At 38.6% G+C, this 22,632-nt stretch overlaps 1 protein-coding gene across 2 annotated transcripts in view; it reads right to left on the minus strand.

Annotated features, from left to right (window-relative positions):
• The window catches only part of DNAH12 (dynein axonemal heavy chain 12), a 217,434-nt gene that overhangs the window by 61,689 nt on the left and 133,113 nt on the right, over positions 1-22,632 (minus strand). The window contains exons 46-54 of one of the 2 annotated variants that reach the window (XM_049640747.1): positions 21,707-21,869; positions 20,888-20,968; positions 20,130-20,306; positions 12,569-12,700; positions 10,407-10,496; positions 9,675-9,815; positions 7,548-7,789; positions 6,341-6,488; positions 5,644-5,789 (exon numbers count right to left, since the gene is read on the minus strand). In XM_049640747.1, the coding sequence (XP_049496704.1) occupies positions 5,644-5,789; positions 6,341-6,488; positions 7,548-7,789; positions 9,675-9,815; positions 10,407-10,496; positions 12,569-12,700; positions 20,130-20,306; positions 20,888-20,968; positions 21,707-21,869 (1,320 nt within the window). Of the gene's footprint in view, positions 1-5,643; positions 5,790-6,340; positions 6,489-7,547; positions 7,790-9,674; positions 9,816-10,406; positions 10,497-12,568; positions 12,701-19,778; positions 20,307-20,887; positions 20,969-21,706; positions 21,870-22,632 lie in introns of those variants that run through there. The other variant, XM_049640745.1, reaches the window with a different exon arrangement.

Consider the following 22,632-nt stretch of genomic DNA (forward strand, 5'->3'; position numbering starts at 1 on the left):
GAAACAGATTCTTAACTATAGAAAACGAACTGAGGGTTACTGGAGGGGAGCTGAGTGGAGGGTTAAATAGGTGATGAGGATTAAGGAGGGCATTTGTTGTGATGAGCATTAGGTGTTGTATGTAAGTAAGGAATCGCCAAATCCTATACCTGAAACTAATATTACACTGTATGTTAACTAACTGAATTTAAATAAAAACTTGAAAAAGAAAAAAAAAGACAGAACAATCCAATTATTAGCTGACTGGTTGTTTTCATTCCCAGCTCAAATTGTGCTGAAATCCTATTAAAAATACAAAAAGGTCCAGATACTAGTTAAAATTTACTTTTGCTATCACAGCAAATAGTGGAAAAGTGTTCTGGAAACGAGAAAGTTATTTTGCATACAACTGCTTAAAAATTTTTTTTATGTTTACTTATTTTTAAGAGCAAGAGAGAGCATGAGGAGAGGGGCAGAGAGAGGGGAGGGGCAGAGAGAGGGGAGAGGCAGAGAGAGGGGAGGGGCAAGAGAGGGGGGAAACACAGAATCTGAAGCAGGCTCCAAGCTCTGAGCTGTCAGCACAGAGCCCGACACGGGGCTCGAACTCACAGAATGTGCGATCATGACCTGAGCCAAAGTTGGACGCTTAACCAACTGAGCCACCCAGGCACCCCAGCATACAACTGCTTAAAAATGGACTAGATGCTCTTAGTACTTTTCAAGGTCCTGTTTGAAGGAATTGGTTTTCATTTTTATATATCCTTATCATTGGAAAAATATAGTATTGTTGACTCCCTTTCAATAAGTAACAATTTTTATAAATTAACACTTAATACTAATCAACGTTTTTGTTAATACATAAATTAATGTTCTTGGTAATACAGTAGAGATTGTTGTTTGTTATAAAAGAAATCCGGGGTGGGGCGCCTGGGTGGCTCAGTCGGTTGGGCGGCCGACTTCGGCTCAGGTCATGATCTCACGGTCCGTGAGTTCGAGCCCCGCGTCAGGCTCGGTGCTGACAGCTCAGAGCCTGGAGCCTGTTTCAGATTCTGTGTCTCCCTCTCTCTGACCCTCCCCCGTTCATGCTTTGTCTCTCTCTGTCTCAAAATAAATAAACGTTAAAAAAAAAAATTAAAAAAAAAAAGAAATCCGGGGTGCCTGCGTTGCTCAGTTGGCTAAGCGTCTGACTTAGGCTCAGGTCAGTATCTCATATTCTGTGAGTTCGAGCCCAGCATTGGGCTCTGTGCTGACAGCTCAGAGCCTGGAGCCTGCTTTGGATTCTGTGTCTCCCTCTCTCTTTGCCCCTCCCCTGCTCATGCTCTGTCTCAAAAATAAACAAACATTTAAAAAGTTTAAAAAAAAAAACACCAGGAATCCAATTCCAACTTAATACACTCTTATGTATTACATACATAAGTGGAAAACTGAGCTGTATCCAGAGAGACAAGACCTTGCCATAGCATTTGTATTTCAAGCATACCTTACTGTAGGTATGACAGTATGCTAGCCTACATTTGAGATCTTTGGGCAGTCTGAATTAAAAAGCATTATCCATCTATGCTTCTGACAGAGGAAGTAATTTGGGGCAAATAAAAGCATTGCTGTTAAGTAGCCAGAACGATGTGTTAATAAAGCAGCAAAGTATTTTCACTGTGGTTAAAAAGTAAGCAAAGTCAGATTTTGAGGTATAGACACTAAAATGAGGAATTTGAAGATGATAATTAGTTTTAAAAATTAATATTTATTGAACACTTATTTGTACTGCGCACTTTCTCACAACATTTCTATGAGGTAGGAGTTATTATTATCCCCATTTACAGGAGGGGCACCTAAGGCATTGAGAGGTCAAGTAAGTTACCAAAATCTCAAGACAGAAAGTGACAGGGGAAAATTTGAATTCGCCTATCCCGACACTGGAATCTGTACTGCTGTGACCACTGCACAATATTATAAACAGATAAACCTCTAGAAATCATGAACAAGCACAATAAGGATTAATTATAAACCATAGTTCTCACTGAGTGAGTGGCTAAATAATAAAAAAAAAAAAATCCTCCTGCTACCTAGTACTGGTGGATAAAATAGGGCATTTGAAAAATACATAGGTGACATACATACATAATACATAAACATACACAGGGAAAAACACAGAAACACAGGCAAAACTGAATTCCAGAATAATATGTATGGGAGCTGAAATGACAGCTAGCCTTGGGGAGACTGTCAGTTCTAATAAACAAGGGGGTCCTTGAGTCCATATATGGCAGGAAGCTAGAACCGAGACCCATGTATTAAGCTTAAACCCATAAAAGGCTTAGTGAAATCACAGAAAAAAATCTATGCATAAGGAGACAGGAAGGTAGTGTTTTTAGTCCAGTTTTACCTCCAGCTGGGAAAAAGTCCCCTGAGAATCTGTAACCATTGATCTATATTTCATGCCAGAATTCAGCTGTCATAGGAAGGAGGGACAGAAAGGTGAAAAAGTCCTACCCTTGAAGGCCCACATGAACAAGGATTTTCTAAGACCGAGTAAGAATCAAAATTACAGAGAACTCCCACTTTGCCCCGTAACAACCCAACATGGTACACAAAAGAACAGCAATCCACCTCCAGGGAAAAAGCAAAAATGTAGAGGCACACATTCTGTGCCATGGGCATTCACAAACAGATGAAAGCTGAAGACAAAACTAACACAGATTAAAAACACTCCAGAACTCTAACCCTCATTCTAAGCATCGACCCATGGCTAGATTAATTTAAAGTTTTTGGTCTTCTGAACTTTATCTGAGCAACAAAACCCAAACCCAGCGTATCTCATGATTAGGCTGACTCAAATCTCTGTACTAATGTCATGGTAGAAAAAGAGGAATGCTCATCTCCAGTAGTTAATACTGTTTAGCTCAGTCCCCATTGTTAGACCCATGATATCTGGCATTCAAGCAAATATTATGAGATACTTAAATAAGCAGGTAAAAAAATGTCTAAACATTCTCAGGAGACAAAGAAATTAACAGAAACAGACTCACAGAGGACATAAATGTTGGAAATATTAGACAAGAAATTTAACAATAACTGTGATTAAAATGTAAAAGAGTTACTGGAAAAGGTGGATAACATGCCTAAAGAGAAGATCTTCATCAGAGAGATGAAATTATAAGAAAGAGTTAAATGGAAACACTAGAAATAAACAAATATGATGTCAAATCTAAATATTTCCTTTCATGGGCTGTATGTAGTGACTCAGCAGAACTAGACAGTTTTATAGAAGTTATACCTAGACTGAAACTCAAAAAGAAAAGAGGGGCTAAAACCAAAACAGAGCATCCCATAGCTTTGGGACAATATCAAAAAGACTTACAAACATAAGTAATCCCAGAGATAAGAGAGAGAGAAAATGAAATAGATCTGAGAAACTCAGAGAACTTCAGAAAGAATACCAAGATGAACTCTCTCTCTCTCTCTTTCTCTCTCGATGCAGGAAAAAAGCCTCTGTGGCCACTTATATTGGTGACATCAAGGGTGACAGCCATAGATGACTATACTGGGCTCAAGTGGCAAGAAGCAAAGTCTGAGCTATGAGGAAGGAGATTAATCCTTTAAAAGTACCCAATCCATGACCAGCTATTCTGCAAATAACAGGTAAAAAGGGTAACTCCATTAGAAAATTACTTTATTAGAAAAGTCAACTTTCTGCCAGAAAATGACAGATTGTTTTCCTCAATTTACATACAACCCCGAAATCTCTAGTTTCCTTGAATTTCAATTAAGACATAGATATACCAACAGCATTTTCTGAATTACAATTTAAAAAATCTGAATAACCACTCATGCATTGAAAAGAGTTCTAAAACAGAACTATAAAGACTTGGGGTCTAATATTCTGTTAAGTAGAATTTTCCCTGCTCTGCCAGAGAACACATGTTTTTAATAACTATACTTTCTCAGCTTATAATACATTTACTAATTTGTCTAGAAGTTTCAACTTAAGGATGTTCATGCTCAAGTAAACTTTGAGTGGATAAACACCAAAAAAATGATCACTCACATCCTTATTTTGTTAAAACAATACTGTCAATGTAAAGCAGACTTAGATGTCTTGAAGTATCTAGTAGGGTTTCCAAAGAATATAACAAACAGTAACTCAGACTTTCACAATGTAAGATTTCCTTATACGTATACCTCATATTCCACAAGATGACTGAAATTTCCCTTACAGTTTTAAAGGTGGTAAATGTGATATCCTATCCCACATTTCACTTAACATAGTAATCAAGAACAAGGATTTGGAAGTTAAATTGTCTGGGTTAAAATTCCGGCTCCACCATTTACTAGTTCAGTTATCTTACTAAATTTCAAATTATTAAATCACTCTGGGCCTCAATTTCTCATCTGTAAGATGGAATAATAATAATGTCAATTCATAGGAATTTGTGAGAATACAGGACACTTACAGCAGTACCTCATGAATATAAGAGCTCAACAGTATTTATCACAGTATGTTTGAGATATAGTCCCATGAAAAGACTAAAAGTGAAATGATAACATGAATAAATAATCATTTATAGGAAATGAATTCTCAGATATGAATTCTTGTTCAAGTTTTTCAAAGTGAGATAAATAAAAGGATAATAAAACCATTTGAAAAGTTGATATAGTTATTACACTATCAATGATAGCAATTGAAAAAAGATATCCATGAAGTGGCACAAATTATCAAGTTATAGTATCTTAAAAACAGGTAGAAATGCCCAGTAAAAATAAATACATTTAATAGCCAAAACTCCAAAGAGCCGAGGTGTCCATCAACAGGAGAATGCATGGTGATATAGTCATATGATGGAATATTACTCAGCAACAAAAAAAAATAGGAATGTTATGCTTTGTGGAAGAAGCCTTACACAAGAGTACCTACAGTATGTTCTGTTTATATGAAGTTCTAGAACAGGCAAAACTAGCCTGTGGTGGAAGATAATCAGAATAATTTCCTACTGTGGAGTGAGAGTGGAGATTTACTGGGAAGGGACATAAGAGAACTTCCTGGATGTTAGTCATGTGCTGTATCTGTACCAAGTGTACATTTTTGTTGGAACTCATTGAATGGTATACTTAAGTCTTGTGTATTCCATTGTACATAAATTTTACCTCAAAAAAAAAAAATGGGGGACCTGGGTGGCTCAGTCGGTTAAGTGTCTTACTCTTGATTTCGGCTCAGGTCATGATCTCACAATTGTGGGAGCGAACCCTGCATTGGGTTCTGCACTGAACTCCACATGGAGCCTGCTTGGAATTCTCTCTCTCCCTCTCTCTCTGTTCCTCCCCCACTCTCTCTGTTTCTCTCTTTCTCAAAATAAATAAACATTAAAAAAAAAGAAAGAAAAACAAACAAAAACAACTTAAGTTAATGATATGCATGCTGAAGCATTCGGGGTAGGGGGGGAGTATAACCGTATCTGCAACTTATGTTGAAAGGTAGAAACAGGATGAGTTGGAGGATGGATGGAGTGATAGATAAACATGTGATAAAGCAGCAAGAATAATAAACTGTCAATTGTAGAATCTAGGAGGTGGCAGTTATGTAGGTACTTACTTTAAAATCCTGTCAACTTTTCTCCATGTTTAATTACTTTCAAATAAAATCATTGAAAAATACTTTATGCTCCTTACCAACGCCTGGAGTTATTAACAATCACTCCATTATCTATTGAGAAAGTATCTGTTGGCAGTCCAGCTATGTTCCAGGCTCTAATTTTTACTGGATCACCCAGAGTCTTACTCAATGAGAACTCCTCTGAACATGGAATTCTTTTCTTCTGTAAGAAATAAACAAATATCTAATGTTTCCCTTATTCTTGTTGGTTGAAATATTTTTACAATTATTGATTTGTCGGGGCGCCTGGGTGGCTCAGTCGGTTAAGCGTCCGACTTCAGCTCAGGTCACGATCTTGCGGTCCGTGAGTTCGAGCCCCGCGTCGAGCTCTGGGCTGATGGCTCAGAGCCTGGAGCCTGTTTCCGATTCTGTGTCTCCCTCTCTCTCTCTGCCCCTCCCCTGTTCATGCTCTGTCTCTCTCTGTCTCAAAAATAAATAAACTTAAAAAAAAAAAAAAGATGCTGAGGATTCAACTCAGTTTAAAAAAAATTATTGATTTGTCATTAGATATTATTTAATGACTCTAAAAAATAGAAAAAGCTGCAAGTTGGACAATGAAAGCATTTTACTGATCAAACAAGAAGCAAAGAACAAGACCCCATACTTCCAGCTATTTCTTCCCTTCTTCATTTTTATTACCATCTTTTTCTCCACGATACCCCAACACATACTTTGCATGTTCAAAAAGAAACTCATGAAATATGAAACCACTACCTTGCACAACATACTCCAATCTTCTGTACATGTTTGTCGAAAGCCAGAAGTGAAAGCACCAAGATAGGCTATTACTCCTGCTGATACTAAGACGTCACCAGTCAAATTTTCATATATCACCTGAAGGTCATCTGCAGCTTGAGACCATCTGTGAGATCAACCAAAGGCAAAACAGCCTCACTATAGAGAATGATGGAAGATAGCATTTGAAAGGGTAAGGGGCTTCTAGTCCAAACTCTGTAACAAAAAGTCATGAAATGTTGGACTTTTGCTTATCTCTACAAAATGAGGAGGCTAGGTCCCTTCTAGTTCTGACAATGCTATAATCCATATCTACGCAATATGAATGACAATCCACCTTTCATTATTAGATTACTAGGCATTTCTTGCAGAACTTGACCCTTCAGAATAAACAAGAACAAAAATAAAAACAGGCCAGCATTTTGTCTAATAATTTTCTCCGGGATGATTTGGTCTAGAAGCCCTGTTATTTGTTTCAGTATTTATTGTTAGTCTGTAAAACACAAAAACATTTGTAATTCATTACCAAAAAATACATTTAAGTTGTATACTATTGTTTAGGTATACTATTGTTTAAGTGGCATACTATTGTTAAGGTTGTTTTTTTTTTTTTTTCCGTTTAATGAAGCTTTACAGTAAAAAAGTGCATTTCAAAACCACCTAATCTGCACTACAAAATACTGTCAAAGGCCTATTACCTTATCACGCAATTCATTCAACATATAGAATTAATAAGTGAGATAGTTGGCTGGTCAGTACAAAAAAATAGATTAGAATAAAGCTAACTGGTTTAGTTAGATCAATCCAGTTATATCTTCTTTGAAATAAATTTCAAGAAAGTGAGCCATATGTCTACTACAAACATATTATAATAAAGTTTGAACACACATAAGATCGGAAAAAAATTATATAATGACCCATATACTCACCACTTAGATTAAAAGTGATCATTTTTAATCTAGCAAACCTTATTTTGCTAATTTAAAAAAAAGCATTTAGAAAGAAGTTGCAAACACCATCCTTGACATTAATATATTGTTTGGAGAAGCCTGGCCAAGTGCCTTGTAGAATGCCCCACATTCTAAACCAGCCATTTACAAATCAGTAATCATAATAAATACCCAAAGAAAGTAACATATACATGCCTGACTTTCTAAAATACTGTTCAAGTGCGCAGAAATCTGACCTTGATTTTTCTCCACCCAGTCCTCCAATTAGTTTTGAGGCTCTTTCTAGTTTCTTAGCGCAGAGTTCCACCTGATCTTCTAAACGAGCCTTTTCCTCAGTTTTCTCCATAAATGTTCTTTGTAAATTTTCCACATGATGTTCTACTTCTGCCAGTTCTGCTCTCTTCTGATTCAAAAGCTCCATGGTCTCAGCTAGGGACTTCTGAGCTTCTGCTAAGCGGGCTTTCTTAGGAGCTACTACCTGTTTGGGAACAATGCATGTAGGCACGATGTGTGCTATGTAAAACAGACACCTAAATAACCCTTTACAGATACTACGGGTTAAAAGTTGATTAATTATTATTAGAAATACATTTGTTACTTATAATAATAAATTATGCAAAATAAGCATTTTGCCTTAAATCTTATGTATTTTTTACCCAAATAAAGTAAAATATATTTATATGTCATATAAAACATATAAATCATTCTGGACTAGCAAATGATCATCTATAAAATAGATGAATTATTCTGGACCAACAATATGTTAGAATATGTAGCGAAACCAGTACAATACGTAGCAAAATGTCTCAAAAGAATGAGAAGTTGCCATTCAACTGTTGCTAAAAACACAGGAAAACACATGTAACGGAGATTATAAATATTTAAAATATATAAATATGCCTCTGTGTGTGTGTGTGTGTGTGTGTGTGTGTGTGTGTGGCATTTTCAAGTCTGTAGTCTTTTTCCCAGTTGGCTGAGGCATACATTTGCCTTGGAGGGATTAAGACTATGATAACAGGTACAAAGAGAAAGCAAGCCTTGATGTTCAGTTTCACTACCAAAACAAACTTTTCCTCAACAAGTCTTGAAAAGCCACACTTTATTGAGAGAAAGGGGATTTTCTAAAGTTCTTATCCTATTATGCTCATTAGTATATCAAGAATGGGGTTTGGCCAACTTGATCGTGGAGTGTATTTTAAACCATGGGGAAAAAGAATTTAGAAGATGACCAAAAAGACTATATGCCAGTTTGAAAGAAGGAAGTTCTGTATCTTCTGGTTCATTGCCATGAACAAAGCTGATGGCAAAGAGGGAGGGAGGAGGCAGGGATCAGACACCAAATGTCCTGTTTTCTCTCCTTTGGGCTGAAATCCCGGAATGTGTTAAATAAATAGAGAGAAAGCAGGCAGCTCCACTTTCTACTTTTGACTCCAGAGGAGACCTTCCTGAATATCTCCCTCCAACCCTTCCCTAACAACATGGGACAGCTGCATCAGAACTGAAATGGCAGTGTAGTGTAAATGCCTTGGCTTCTCTGCCTTATTCCACATGCCTTGGGAGATGGGTGGAGATGAGCTAGGTTGAGAGCTCAAAATTTGCAATGCGGACCTCTCCCCACGATGCTCAATGAAGAATATCCCAGATAAAACTAATTTCTTTTCCTTTGACAAGTCTACTCCCCTGAAACTAACAATCAAAATCCCTACCTCTCCACAGGCACATGTGTATGTTTCTAAATTGTGACAGCTTGATCATTTATTCTATACCCTGAGGTTATTCTAAACACTTGCTACCATGTATTTTTCCCTGACATTTTATTTGTATTTCCTGCTTCCCTCAGTAGAATTCTGCAAGCTACAGAGGGCAAGGCCAGTGTTTCCCTGGTCCTTTGCTAGCCAAAGTTACAAAGTGTTTTTAACCATTCTCCATAAAAGTTTCCCTATCAATGCATGCCATTGCTTCAGGGCAACTTTCCATGCTCTACCTCTTAACTTTACTGCACCTTCCTACTTTTGACCCCTTGAATCAGCTTTTTAATCTGCCACTTTGCCCTTGATGTTTTGTTTTCTTTGCTCCTGAAACTCTAATTCTTTTATGCCCTAAGTCTCTATAGCTATAGGTCAGTCTGGCCAATTCACCCCTGTTCCCACAGTGCTACCACTCACACTAGCCCTGGCAAGGTTATGTCACACACAAGTATTCCTCTTCATCTACTAGATACTTAACATCTGGTGTTTGTGCTGTAGCAAGACAAATTCTTGCTGGTATCATTTCTAGAAACTTCTTAACTTGTCAATATAGGCATAGATTTTAATTTCTGGGAATATTTCAAGACAAAATGAATGTACTGATCCTCAAAATACCTTTGCAACTCTGTCATACACTTCCATAGCCATGATCCACTTACACAGACCCTCAGCAGCAGAAGAAGCTTTCGCAATCTTAGAAGGGTCAAATTCAGGGTTTGTTAGGTACTCGCCACGTATCTTCTGCATAACAGTCACCTATACAGCAAGCATTTAGATCTTAAAATTTCAACATGTATCATACAATCATAAGATGAAAAAATAATCATGCACAGCAAAAAATTGTGTAAGAAAGTTATGTTGTCTTTAAAAACCAAGGTCAAGTATTGTAGCAGAAACACAAGTCATATTTGTGAGCAAAATATGCAAGATTATAGACATCGAGGCAAGATGTTTCCTCTAAAAAAAGTTAAGACTTTGGAGATTGGAAAGATATATGGAAAAAGGAGAAAAGAATAATTAGATATAAATAAATACAAGTTTGGATGGAAAAGTGCACTATACTTTTTTATCTCACATACACTTGTGTTTCAGATTTATTAAACTATTCTAAGAAGACAGAGACTTGTTTCATGTTAATAATACACTAAAATAGTAACTTATTAAATGACTTTCAATGGTCTGAAGCAGCAGTTTTATGCATTATGAGAATTCATAAGAAAGTCAATAATTCCTTCATTCTTTTAATCTTAAATATGGACCATCCTCTTATGTTTTATATAACATTGCATAATGTTAAAGATCTTATACATCTTGGCAAAGTTATACAAAAAAATCAATGAAACTCACTGGAATGTTGTCCTTGTCATATTCTCTCAACTCTCTTAAGAAATTCATATCTCCCAGAAGCTTTTTGCTAGGTCCCCAGTAATCTAATATCTATAAATAAAATTTATGGAAACGTATTAAATGTACAATTAAAGATGCTCAATATAAATTTTTCTTCTTGAAGTTTAAGCTGTATTATCCAGAGAAACCATACGCTTTCAAAATATCAACTTACATCTCTTTGGAAATAAAGAGACTCCTCTCTCCAAGAACATATTGAACATATCAAACATTTAAAATATGAACATGTATTTATACATTGAATTTATTATAAAAAAGTGAACATTTAAAGGGCAAATGATGCAATTATTTCTCTTTAGGAAATGTAAAAGCAACTAGCATAAACACCATCAGAATTTCATATAAGAAAATGTATTTTTTTTATTTCCAGTTTTGTTTTCCTTTACTCTTGATTCTTTCAAACCAGAAAAGTAGTGCTATTGACTGACAATTGTGTCCTCCCCCATCAAAATTCATATGTTGAAACATAATCCCCAGCGTGATGGTATTTGGAGGTGGGATTGTGGGGAGGTGATTAGGTCACGAATGGGGTTAGTGTCCTTATAAAAGATTCCTCAGAAAGCTCCCTCCTACTTCTGCCATGTGAAAAGCAAACCATCTATAAAGCAGAAAGTGGGCCTTCCACCAGACACTGAATCTACTGGAGCCTTGGTCTCAGAATTCCCAGCCTCCAGAACTACGAGAAGTAAATATAAGCCACCCCAGTGTATGGTAATTTGTAAGAGCAGCCCAAATGGACTAAGACAGGTAGCAAACATTTTTCTTATAGATGACTGCCTCACCCACCTAGGCTCCCCAAGTGAGATAAAGAAGAGTAAGAAGGAAAAGATTACACATCACTCCGCCAGTTCTAGGATAAAGCACATAGTGCTTGTGCTGGCAAAGATGTTAAGTAAGTAGCTCACCATCCTTTTTCCTAATTCCAGAATCCTGATAGGTAGGGTTGTAAGTGTGTATATAAATGAGAATAACTTGGTAAAGTAAGAAGCTATTTATTTTCTATTATGCATGTACACACACATCCCAATTCCCCAATTCAGGAATTGAAACCTAGGTACTATAAATAAGCCTGAAAAGAAAATAAGTCCATAGATTTAGTTTAGGATGGATGTTATGCCTTCCTTTTTAAGGGCTATAACCTTGACTAATAATCATAATAACAACAGCTAACATATGGGGTGCCTGGGTGGCTCAGTCGGTTAAGTGTCTGACTTCGGCTCAGGTCAAGATCTCACAGTCCGTGAGTTCGAGCCCCATGTCGGGCTCTGTGCTGACCTCTCAGAGCCTGCAGCCTGCTTCAGATTCTGTGTCTTCCTCTCTCTCTGCCCCTCCCCCATTCATACTCTCTCAAAAATAAAAACATTAAAAAAAAACAGCTAACATCTATTGCAAACTTATTGTTTATAAGGCTTTATACATAAGAACTTTATATTATCTACATGTATAATCTATATGTATCTACCTGTATGTATAATCTGTATGTATCTACCTGTATGTATAATCTGTATGTATCTATCCATATGTGTAATCGAATCCTCACATTAACTTTGTGCAGCAGGTACTATAATAATCCTCCAGCAGGTACTATAATAATTATGTACTATAATAATTCCACAAAGGTTAATTAAGTATCTTGCCCAAGGTCACATGGCTGGCAGGACAGGATTTTTGAATACAGACATTCTGGTTGTAGAACACATGCTTTGAACAACTTCACTATATTGCTTAACTCAGCAGAATTTTTTGAATGCTCTGAAATAACACCTATGTGGTTATAGAGAAAGTTCCTGAGAATCTTAGCTGGAAACATCTCACAAATCTCAGTGTTTATTTAATCCCACCCTGTGATAGCAGGTAACGCTGCACAGACAGAAAAAGAAACAGAAGCAATTGGAAGCACATTTTTCTGAGGCTGTACTGCCTTTGCTTTACCCTGGAATACATGCAGATAGTGTTTTCCATACTTTCTTCTGAATCTGTCCAATCTGGAAAACGAGGTTTCTTTCCTGAACTGGATACTGATGACATTTAATTTGATAATAGTTACTGCAAGGTGTTATGTATAATCATGAATATGATTTAGATTTGTGTCTAGTTATTACCTTGCCTCCAGTTCCTGAAGGATCTGAAATTTTTTCTGGTTTTATATCTTTCATGACACAGATAGCAGCCATAACTAATTTAACACCAGACGGAGGGTTCTTCATTGATTTCACAATTGTAATGTCAGCTGGCTAAATTGAAAGAGAACAGAGTACCCTCAGAGTACTTTATTTTTAAGTAACGAGAATTTAAAAAAATAATGTTGGAGAATAACATCAATTATGTTGGAAATTAATTGATTTACCGTAATTTCCAACAATTATGTTAGAACATAGCATTGATTTTCATCTGAAATTATAACTGGTTTTGGCTTCGCATAATTATAAAATAATTAATAAAAGAGAATTTAAATTCAACACAGATTAAGACCAATGGTTCTCAAATGTTTGGGAGTTCATAGATCCTCATGAGAATATTGACACCTATGAAGCCTCCAGAAATATTTTTGCACGTATACAAAAAATTTGCATACAATCATATAACAAGCCCATACACTGAGCCCAGGTTAAGAACACTAAGTTAGATAAAGACTTAATTCTAGGATGGTTCCGGAAGATGGCGGCGTAGGAGGACGCGGGGCTTACAGCGCGTCCGGCCGATCACTTAGATTCCACCTACACCTGCCTAAAGAACCCAGAAAACCGCCAGAGGATTAGCAGAAGGGAGTCTCAGGAGTCAAGCGCAGACGAGAGGCCCACGGAAGAGGGTAGGAAGGGCGGCGAGGCGGTGTGCGCTCCACGGACGGGCGGGAGGGAGCCGGGGCGGAGGGGCGGCTCGCCGGCCAAGCAGAGCCCCCGAGTCTGGCTGGCAAAAGCGGAGGGGCCGGACAGACTGTGTTCCGACAGCAAGCGCGACTTAGCGTCTGGGAGGTCATAAGTTAACAGCTCTGCTCGGAAAGCGGGAAGGCTGGAGGACAAAGGGAGGGAGAGCTGCTGAGCCCCCGGACGGCAGAGCTCAGCTTGGCGGGGAACAAAGGCGCCAGCGCCATCTCCCCCGCCCATCCCCCAGCCAAAATCCCAAAGGGAACCAGTTCCTGCCAGGGAACTTGCTCGCTCCGCGCAAACACCCAACTCTGTGCTTCTGCGGAGCCAAACCTCCGGCAGCGGATCTGACTCCCTCCCGCTGCCACAGGGCCCCTCCTGAAGTGGATCACCTAAGGAGAAGCGAGCTAAGCCTGCCCCTCCAGCCCCCGTGCACCTTGCCTACCCACCCCAGCTAATATGCCAGATCCCCAGCAACACAAGCCTGGCAGTGTGCAAGTAGCCCAGATGGGCCACGCCACCCCACAGTGAATCCCGCCCCTAGGAGAGGGGAAGAGAAGGCACACACCAGTCTGACTGTGGCCCCAGCAGTGGGCTGGGGGCAGACATCGGGTCGGACTGCGGCCCCGCCCACTAACTCCAGTTATACACCACAGCACAGGGGAAGTGCACTGCAGGTCCTCACCACGCCAGGGACTCTCCAAAATGACCAAACGGAAGAATTCCCCTCAGAAGAATCTCCAGGAAATAACAACAGCTAATGAACTGATCAAAAAGGATTTAAATAATATAACAGAAAGTGAATTTAGAATAATAGTCATAAAATTAATCGCTGGGCTTGAAAACAGTATACAGGACAGCAGAGAATCTCTTGCCATAAAGATCGAGGGACTAAGGAACAGTCACGAGGAGTTGAAAAACGCTTTAAACGAAATGCAAAACAAAATGGAATCCACGATGGCTCGGCTTGAAGAGGCAGAGGAGAGAATAGGTGAACTAGAAGATAAAGTTATGGAGAAAGAGGAAGCTGAAAGAAAGAGAGATAAAAAAATCCAGGAGTATGAGGGGAAAATTAGAGAACTAAGTGATACACTAAAAAGAAATAATATACGCATAATTGGTATCCCAGAGGAGGAAGAGAGAGGGAAAGGTGCTGAAGGGGTACTTGAAGAAATTATAGCTGAGAACTTCCCTGAACTGGGGAAGGAAAAAGGCATTGAAATCCAAGAGGCACAGAGAACTCCCTTCAGACGTAACTTGAATCGATCTTCTGCACGACATATCATAGTGAAACTGGCAAAATACAAGGATAAAGAGAAAATTCTGAAAGCAGCAAGGGATAAACGTGCCCTCACATATAAAGGGAGACCTATAAGACTCGTGACTGATCTCTCCTTTGAAACTTGGCAGGCCAGAAAGGCTTGGCACGATATCTACAGTGTGCTAAACAGAAAAAATATGCAGCCGAGAATCCTTTATCCAGCAAGTCTGTCATTTAGAATAGAAGGAGAGATAAAGGTCTTCCCAAACAAACAAAAACTGAAGGAATTTGTCACCACGAAACCAGCCCTACAAGAGATCCTAAGGGGGATCCTGTGAGACAAAGTACCAGAGACATCACTACAAGCATAAAACATACAGACATCACAATGACTCTAAACCCATATCTTTCTATAATAACACTGAATGTAAATGGATTAAATGCGCCAACTAAAAGACATAGGGTATCAGAATGGATAAAAAAACAAGACCCATCTATTTGCTGTCTACAAGAGACTCATTTTAGATCTGAGGACACCTTTAGATTGAGAGTGAGGGGATGGAGAACTATTTATCATGCTCCTGGAAGCCAAAAGAAAGCTGGAGTAGCCATACTTATATCAGACAAACTAGACTTTAAATTAAAGGCTGTAACAAGAGATGAAGAAGGGCATTATATAATAATCACAGGGTCTATCCATTAGGAAGAGCTAACAATTATAAATGTCTATGCGCCGAATACCGGAGCCCCCAAATATATAAAACAATTACTCACAAACATAAGCAACCTTATTGATAAGAATGTGGTCATTGCAGGGGACTTTAACACCCCACTTACAGAAATGGATAGATCATCTAGACACACAGTCAATAAAGAAACAAGGGCCCTGAATGATACATTGGATCAGATGGACTTGACAGATATATTTAGAACTCTGCATCCCAAAGCAACAGAATATACTTTCTTCTCGAGTGCACATGGAACATTCTCCAAGATAGATCATATACTGGGTCACAAAACAGCCCTTCATAAGTTTACAAGAATTGAAATTATACCATGCATACTTTCAGACCACAATGCTATGAAGCTTGAAATCAACCACAGGAAAAAGTCTGGAAAACCTCCAAAAGCATGGAGGTTAAAGAACACCCTACTAACGAATGAGTGGGTCAACCAGGCAATTAGAGAAGAAATTAAAATATATATGGAAACAAACGAAAATGAAAATACAACAATCCAAACGCTTTGGGATGCAGCGAAGGCAGTCCTGAGAGGAAAATACATTGCAATCCAGGCCTATCTCAAGAAACAAGAAAAATCCCAAATACAAAACCTAACAGCACACCTAAAGGAAATAGAAGCAGAAGAGCAAAGGCAGCCTAAACCCAGCAGAAGAAGAGAAATAATAAAGATCAGAGCAGAAATAAACAATATAGAATCTAAAAAAACTGTAGAGCAGATCAACGAAACCAAGAGTTGGTTTTTTGAAAAAATAAACAAAATTGACAAACCTCTAGCCAGGCTTCTCAAAAAGAAAAGGGAGATGACCCAAATAGATAAAATCATGAATGAAAATGGAATGATTACAACCAATCCCTCAGAGATACAAACAATTATCAGGGAATACTATGAAAAATTATATGCCAGCAAATTGGACAACCTGGAAGAAATGGACAAATTTCTAAACACCCACACTCTTCCAAAACTCAATCAGGAGGAAATAGAAAGCTTGAACAGACCCATAACCAGCGAAGAAATTGAATCGGTTATCAAAAATCTCCCAACAAATAAGAGTCCAGGACCAGATGGCTTCCCAGGGGAGTTCTACCAGACATTTAAAGCAGAGATAATACCTATCCTTCTCAAGCTATTCCAAGAAATAGAAAGGGAAGGAAAACTTCCAGACTCATTCTATGAAGCCAGTATTACTTTGATTCCTAAACCAGACAGAGACCCAGTAAAAAAAGAGAACTACAGGCCAATATCCCTGATGAATATGGATGCAAAAATTCTTAATAAGATACTAGCAAATCGAATTCAACAGCATATAAAAAGAATTATTCACCATGATCAAGTGGGATTCATTCCTGGGATGCAGGGCTGGTTCAACATTCGCAAATCGATCAACGTGATACATCACATTAACAAAAAAAAAGAGAAGAACCATATGATCCTGTCAATCGATGCAGAAAAGGCCTTTGACAAAATCCAGCACCCTTTCGTAATAAAAACCCTTGAGAAAGTCGGGATAGAAGGAACATACTTAAAGATCATAAAGGCCATTTATGAAAAGCCCACAGCTAACATCATCCTCAACGGGGAAAAACTGAGAGCTTTTTCCCTGAGATCAGGAACACGACAGGGATGCCCACTGTCACCGCTGTTGTTTAATATAGTGCTGGAAGTTCTAGCATCAGCAATCAGACAACAAAAGGAAATCAAAGGCATCAAAATTGGCAAAGATGAAGTCAAGCTTTCGCTTTTTGCAGATGACATGATATTATACATGGAAAATCCAATAGACTGCACCAAAAGTCTGCTAGAACTGATACATGAATTCAGCAAAGTTGCAGGATACAAAATCAATGTGCAGAAATCAGTTGCATTCTTATACACTAACAATGAAGCAACAGAAAGACAAATGAAGAAACTGATCCCATTCACAATTGCACCAAGAAGCATAAAATACCTAGGAATAAATCTAACCAAAGATGTAAAAGATCTGTATGCTGAAAACTATAGAAAGCTTATGCAGGTAATTGAAGAAGATATAAAGAAATGGAAAGACATTCCCTGCTCATGGATTGGAAGAATAAATATTGTCAAAATGTCAATACTACCCAAAGCTATCTACACATTCAATGCAATCCCAGTCAAAATTGCACCAGCATTCTTCTCGAAACTAGAACAAGCAATCCTAAAATTCATATGGAACCACAAAAGGCCCCGAATAGCCAAAGTAATTTTGAAGAAGAAGACCAAAGCAGGAGGCATCACAATCCCAGACTTTAGCCTCTACTACAAAGCTGTCATCATCAAGACAGCATGGTATTGGCATAAAAACAGACACATAGACCAATGGAATAGAATAGAAACCCCAGAACTAGACCCACAAACGTATGGCCAACTCATCTTTGACAAAGCAGGAAAGAACATCCAATGGAAAAAAGACAGTCTCTTTAACAAATGGTGCTGGGAGAACTGGACAGCAACATGCAGAAGGTTGAAACTAGACCACTTTCTCACACCATTCACAAAAATAAACTCAAAATGGATAAAGGACCTGAATGTGAGACAGGAAACCATCAAAACCTTAGAGGAGAAAGCAGGAAAAGACCTCTCTGACCTCAGCCGTAGCAATCTCTTACTCGGCACATCCCCAAAGGCAAGGGAATTAAAAGCAAAAGTGAATTACTGGGACCTTATGAAGATAAAAAGCTTCTGCACAGCAAAGGAAACAACCAACAAAACTAAAAGGCAACCAACGGAATGGGAAAAGATATTTGCAAATGACACATCAGACAAAGGGCTAGTATCCAAAATCTATAAAGAGCTCATCAAACTCCACACCCGAAAAACAAATAACCCAGTGAAGAAATGGGCAGAAAACATGAATAGACACTTCTCTAAAGAAGACATCTGGATGGCCAACAGGCACATGAAAAGATGCTCAATGTCGCTCCTTATCAGGGAAATACAAATCAAAACCACACTCAGATACCACCTCACGCCAGTCAGAGTGGCCAAAATGAAGAAATCAGGAGACTATAGATGCTGGAGAGGATGTGGAGAAACGGGAACCCTCTTGCACTGTTGGTGGGAATGCAAATTGGTGCAGCCGCTCTGGAAAGCAGTGTGGAGGTTCCTCAGAAAATTAAAAATAGACCTACCCTATGACCCAGCAATAGCACTGCTAGGAATTTATCCAAGGGATACAGGAGTACTGATGCATAGGGGCACTTGTACCCCAATGTTTATAGCGGCACTCTCAACAATAGCCAAATTATGGAAAGAGCCTAAATGTCCATCAACTGATGAATGGATAAAGAAATTGTGGTTTATATACACAATGGAATACTACGTGGCAATGAGAAAAAATGAAATATGGCCTTTTGTAGCAACATGGATGGAACTGGAGAGTGTGATGCTAAGTGAAATAAGCCATACAGAGAAAGACAGATACCATATGGTTTCACTCTTATGTGGATCCTGAGAAACGTAACAGAAACCCATGGGGGAGGGGAAGGAAAAAAAAAAAAAAAGAGGTTAGAGTGGGAGAGAGCCAAAGCATAAGAGACTGTTAAAAACTGAGAACAAACTGAGGGTTGATGGGGGGGGGGAGGGAGGGCAGGGTGGGTGATGGGTATTGAGGAGGGCACCTTTTGGGATGAGCACTGGGTGTTGTATGGAAACCAATTTGACAGTAAATTTCATATATTAAAAAAAAATATATATATATATATAGAAAAATCTAGGTTTCAGGTATGGTTATTTGATTCCAATATTTTCCTAGAGAACAGCAACATTATTATTATATAAGAAGAACATAATAGTTATGACCATTATGACCTGGGACTAGAATATGCAAACAGTAACTGAATCAGAAAAGGTTTAAGTTGTGCTGCCACTGAGAGCCAATAAAGGTTTTTTGTTATGTTTTAAAAAAAAAAAAAAAAAAAAAAAAGACTTAATTCTATATTTGCTTATATATTAGTTTTACCAAAAAACTGAAGTAGAGGTAGACCCTAATTTAAACTTGTTTTCTAAAAAGACATATATTGTTATGACAGACACAATAGATCCACATACATATCATCCATTCCAATATCCTTCTGACATTCTTTGCATTGCTGGAAATTAACAACTATATATATCTTAGTTCCTCATAAACTGGAGCTGTGGGTGGTCATTGGGTTCTGCCATAGATCACCTGAATGATACCAGAGTTCTGACTAAATAAACAGGGCGATGGGCAGGGTGTGAGGCACCTCGTTTGCTGATAGAGATTACAGTGGAGGCTCTGGAGTGTGGCTCTGCAGGCTTCTAACTCAGAAGGATCTTTCCTCTGGTAGGCCATTTCAGTTTGTCTTTGGGAGTCATTCCTGGCAGTTCAGCCTTGGATCTCTTTCTTCAGCTCTTCCAATACTTGTGTAATCCATTTACAGAATTCTCTAAGGAATCCTTTAAGGAATCCCTGTCTGCTTGTATTAAATAGAGACAGTTCTCTACCCTGCAACTGCAACCTAACTCATATAGCCTGATACCAGGAACAGTACAAGGCCACAGACTCTCAGTGAAAAGGGAACCTAATATCAATGATATTAATCGGCGAGGTTTGAAGGCATCATGAATCCTCTGAGTTTCAGAGGATGGAGTGCTAAGAGTCCTTGGCACACAGTGATAAACAGTTACTTAAATTAATGCTCGTGGTCATCTAGAGTGAAGTGCCACCCACCGGAACAGAGCCACACCTAATGAAACAGGGACCTGTGACCTAGTTTGTCGATGAAACGCAAGGTAGTGAATTCAAATACTTGCCTTGAGTGTATCCAGGGCAGACAGGGCTGCTTCCAAGGCTGGAATTGCCTCAGCCAGGTCACTCTCACACTCGTTTTTCAGAGCTTGGGCTTCCTCAGCCTTGCCACTGGCTATCTCTTCATCTAATTTCACAAACTTTCTTTTTGCTTCCACTTGTGCAGACTCTATCTCGATAATCTAAAGAAAGAAAAAAACAAAGACAATTCCTCCAACATCCTATTGCTTTCTCCTTCCTAAAGGCAAAAGAATGTTTGGAGATTAGGGAATTCAACATATCATGTTGAAGGGCAGGAGGTCCCAGGATAGAATGAGGAGAAATGCGAATACATGGGACCTAATGGGATAATGGGCTTCCCGCTTCCTTTCAAAATCAACAGAACTCATGTGGGACTCCAGAAGATAGCCAGGCAGTAGAAAAGGGTAAGTCCCCTAAGATCTAGTGGTGTAGTGGCAAAAAATTAAGGCATATTTTCACATTTCAATTGTCATCTGACATCAATTTTTAAAAACTCACGATAGGGACACCTGGGTGGCTTTGTCGGTTAAGTGTCTGACTTCAGCTCAGGTCATGATCTCACGGTTCGTGGGTTCGAGTCCTGCATTGGGCTCTGTGCTGACAGCTCAGAGTCTGGAGCCTGCTTCAGATTCTGAGTCTCCCTCCCTCTCTGCTCCTCCCCTGCTCGTGCTCTGTCTCTCTCTCTCTCTCAAAAAATAAACATTAAAAATAAATAAAAAATTAAAAACTCAGGATACTCTACCTGCATCATATGTGCATTTTCAATTTTAGCTTCTTCCAATTTGGGCTGTAATTGAACAAGCTCCATTTTCATTTCTCCAACCTAAACAGACAATTTGTCATTAAGTTTTCATAGCTACAAGAGCTACGGAAGCTAACCACAAAAAATTGAAACATAAAGCGTATCATACAGCATTAGGGCCAGTGAACCTTAACTTTTTCCCTCACTTATTTATATGATAAACAAAGCCATGCCAGTTTTCTTCACAAGAGACTTTATCTTCCTCATGTATAGGACAGAGCTGTGAGAGAATGCGGTTGTCATGGAAGAAATGCAGATAGAAAAAAGGTGGCAGGGTGGAGTGTCCCTATTATATTATGCATGGTATACAGTGCATATGAATCACCCGAACCTGTATTGCTTGCAGTGAACTAATGCTAGTAAGTATTACTAGCACTTGACTTATTTTAAAAAATCGTATATTTAATAAAACTTTATATTACAATAAAAAAAGGAAACTCAGACTCCCTGTATTCTCTCCAAATGCCAAAAAATTAAGAATAAAACAGGACTATTTAAGTCTGTATTTGAGTCTGGGAAACTTAGTGAATTTCTCTAAAACTGACTTTAACTCGTTTGTAAAATGAGGATCATTAGTGTCTACCTCACTGAGTGGTTATGAGGAATAACTGAAGGAATGTGTGTGAGGCACATAACACAATGCCTGGCACATAATGTATTCTTGATAAATTGTAACTCTTTGTTATTTATGATTTCTTATATTTCCCAATGAAAAATTATAATTATATATTACCGTTGTGAGCAGCTCATCAAATTTACCTGAGACTCGGCAAAAGCTAATTTGTCAAGCCCATTCACATATCGCTGTTTTGCTTCCATGACAGCTTGTCGCCTCTTAGTCAAAAGCTGTCGAAATGAGGCAATAAGTTCGAGGTAAGAAGTAGCAGTAACATAGTTATGCCGTCCTAACTGCTGCAAGAACCTAAGAGAGACAGATAACATATCTTACTCCAAAGAAATGAGTTGCACAGAGTAAGAAGTGCATTCAACAAAGCATCAACAACAAACTTATAAGAATAAAGGTTAATTTCATTCAGAAGCTGCTGAGTTCTTAAACTTTATAACATTCTAAGAATTCTCCACATAAGCATGCCCTGATTTCTTATCTGCAAAATATCAAATAGCAATGATGTATTTAAAAAGCACAAATCACCAAAGATGGGTATCAAAGGTGAGCAAGAACAAGAAAGATACAGGCCTTTTTATATGTGTCATAAGCTAGGAGGAACTAGCACTGTAAGGGACTCAAGATACTGTGTAAGGTAGGGAAGTGTCGTAGGGAGAGGTGTTGCAGATAGGATAGCAAGGACGAGTCCCCATTCCTTGCACAAAGTGTTGTCACTTTGGCTGAGTGGAGTATGGCCAGAAGTATAAAACTACTACACATAACACATGGAAACAATGGAAGCAACATTGTTTCATGGCAAGTACACAGAGTAGAGCCCACTGCTTGGTGCACCCGTCCAATCCAACTATGCCCCGAGGCTGTATGATTCTGGATAGACAATATACTATGAGCGCTTGGCTTTACATACTTTTGAAATGAGGGTGTCAGAGATGAACAGAGATGAAATAGATACTTCTGAGTTATCCACAGCCCACCACCCCTCTTCCCTTTTCTGAAAACTTCCATCCAGTGCTCCATCAGCAATGTTTGTTCTCTGAAACCTGCCACTTTAACCACA

This window comes from Panthera uncia, chromosome A2 (genome assembly GCF_023721935.1).
Source record: "Panthera uncia isolate 11264 chromosome A2, Puncia_PCG_1.0, whole genome shotgun sequence".
NCBI lineage: Eukaryota > Metazoa > Chordata > Mammalia > Carnivora > Felidae > Panthera > Panthera uncia.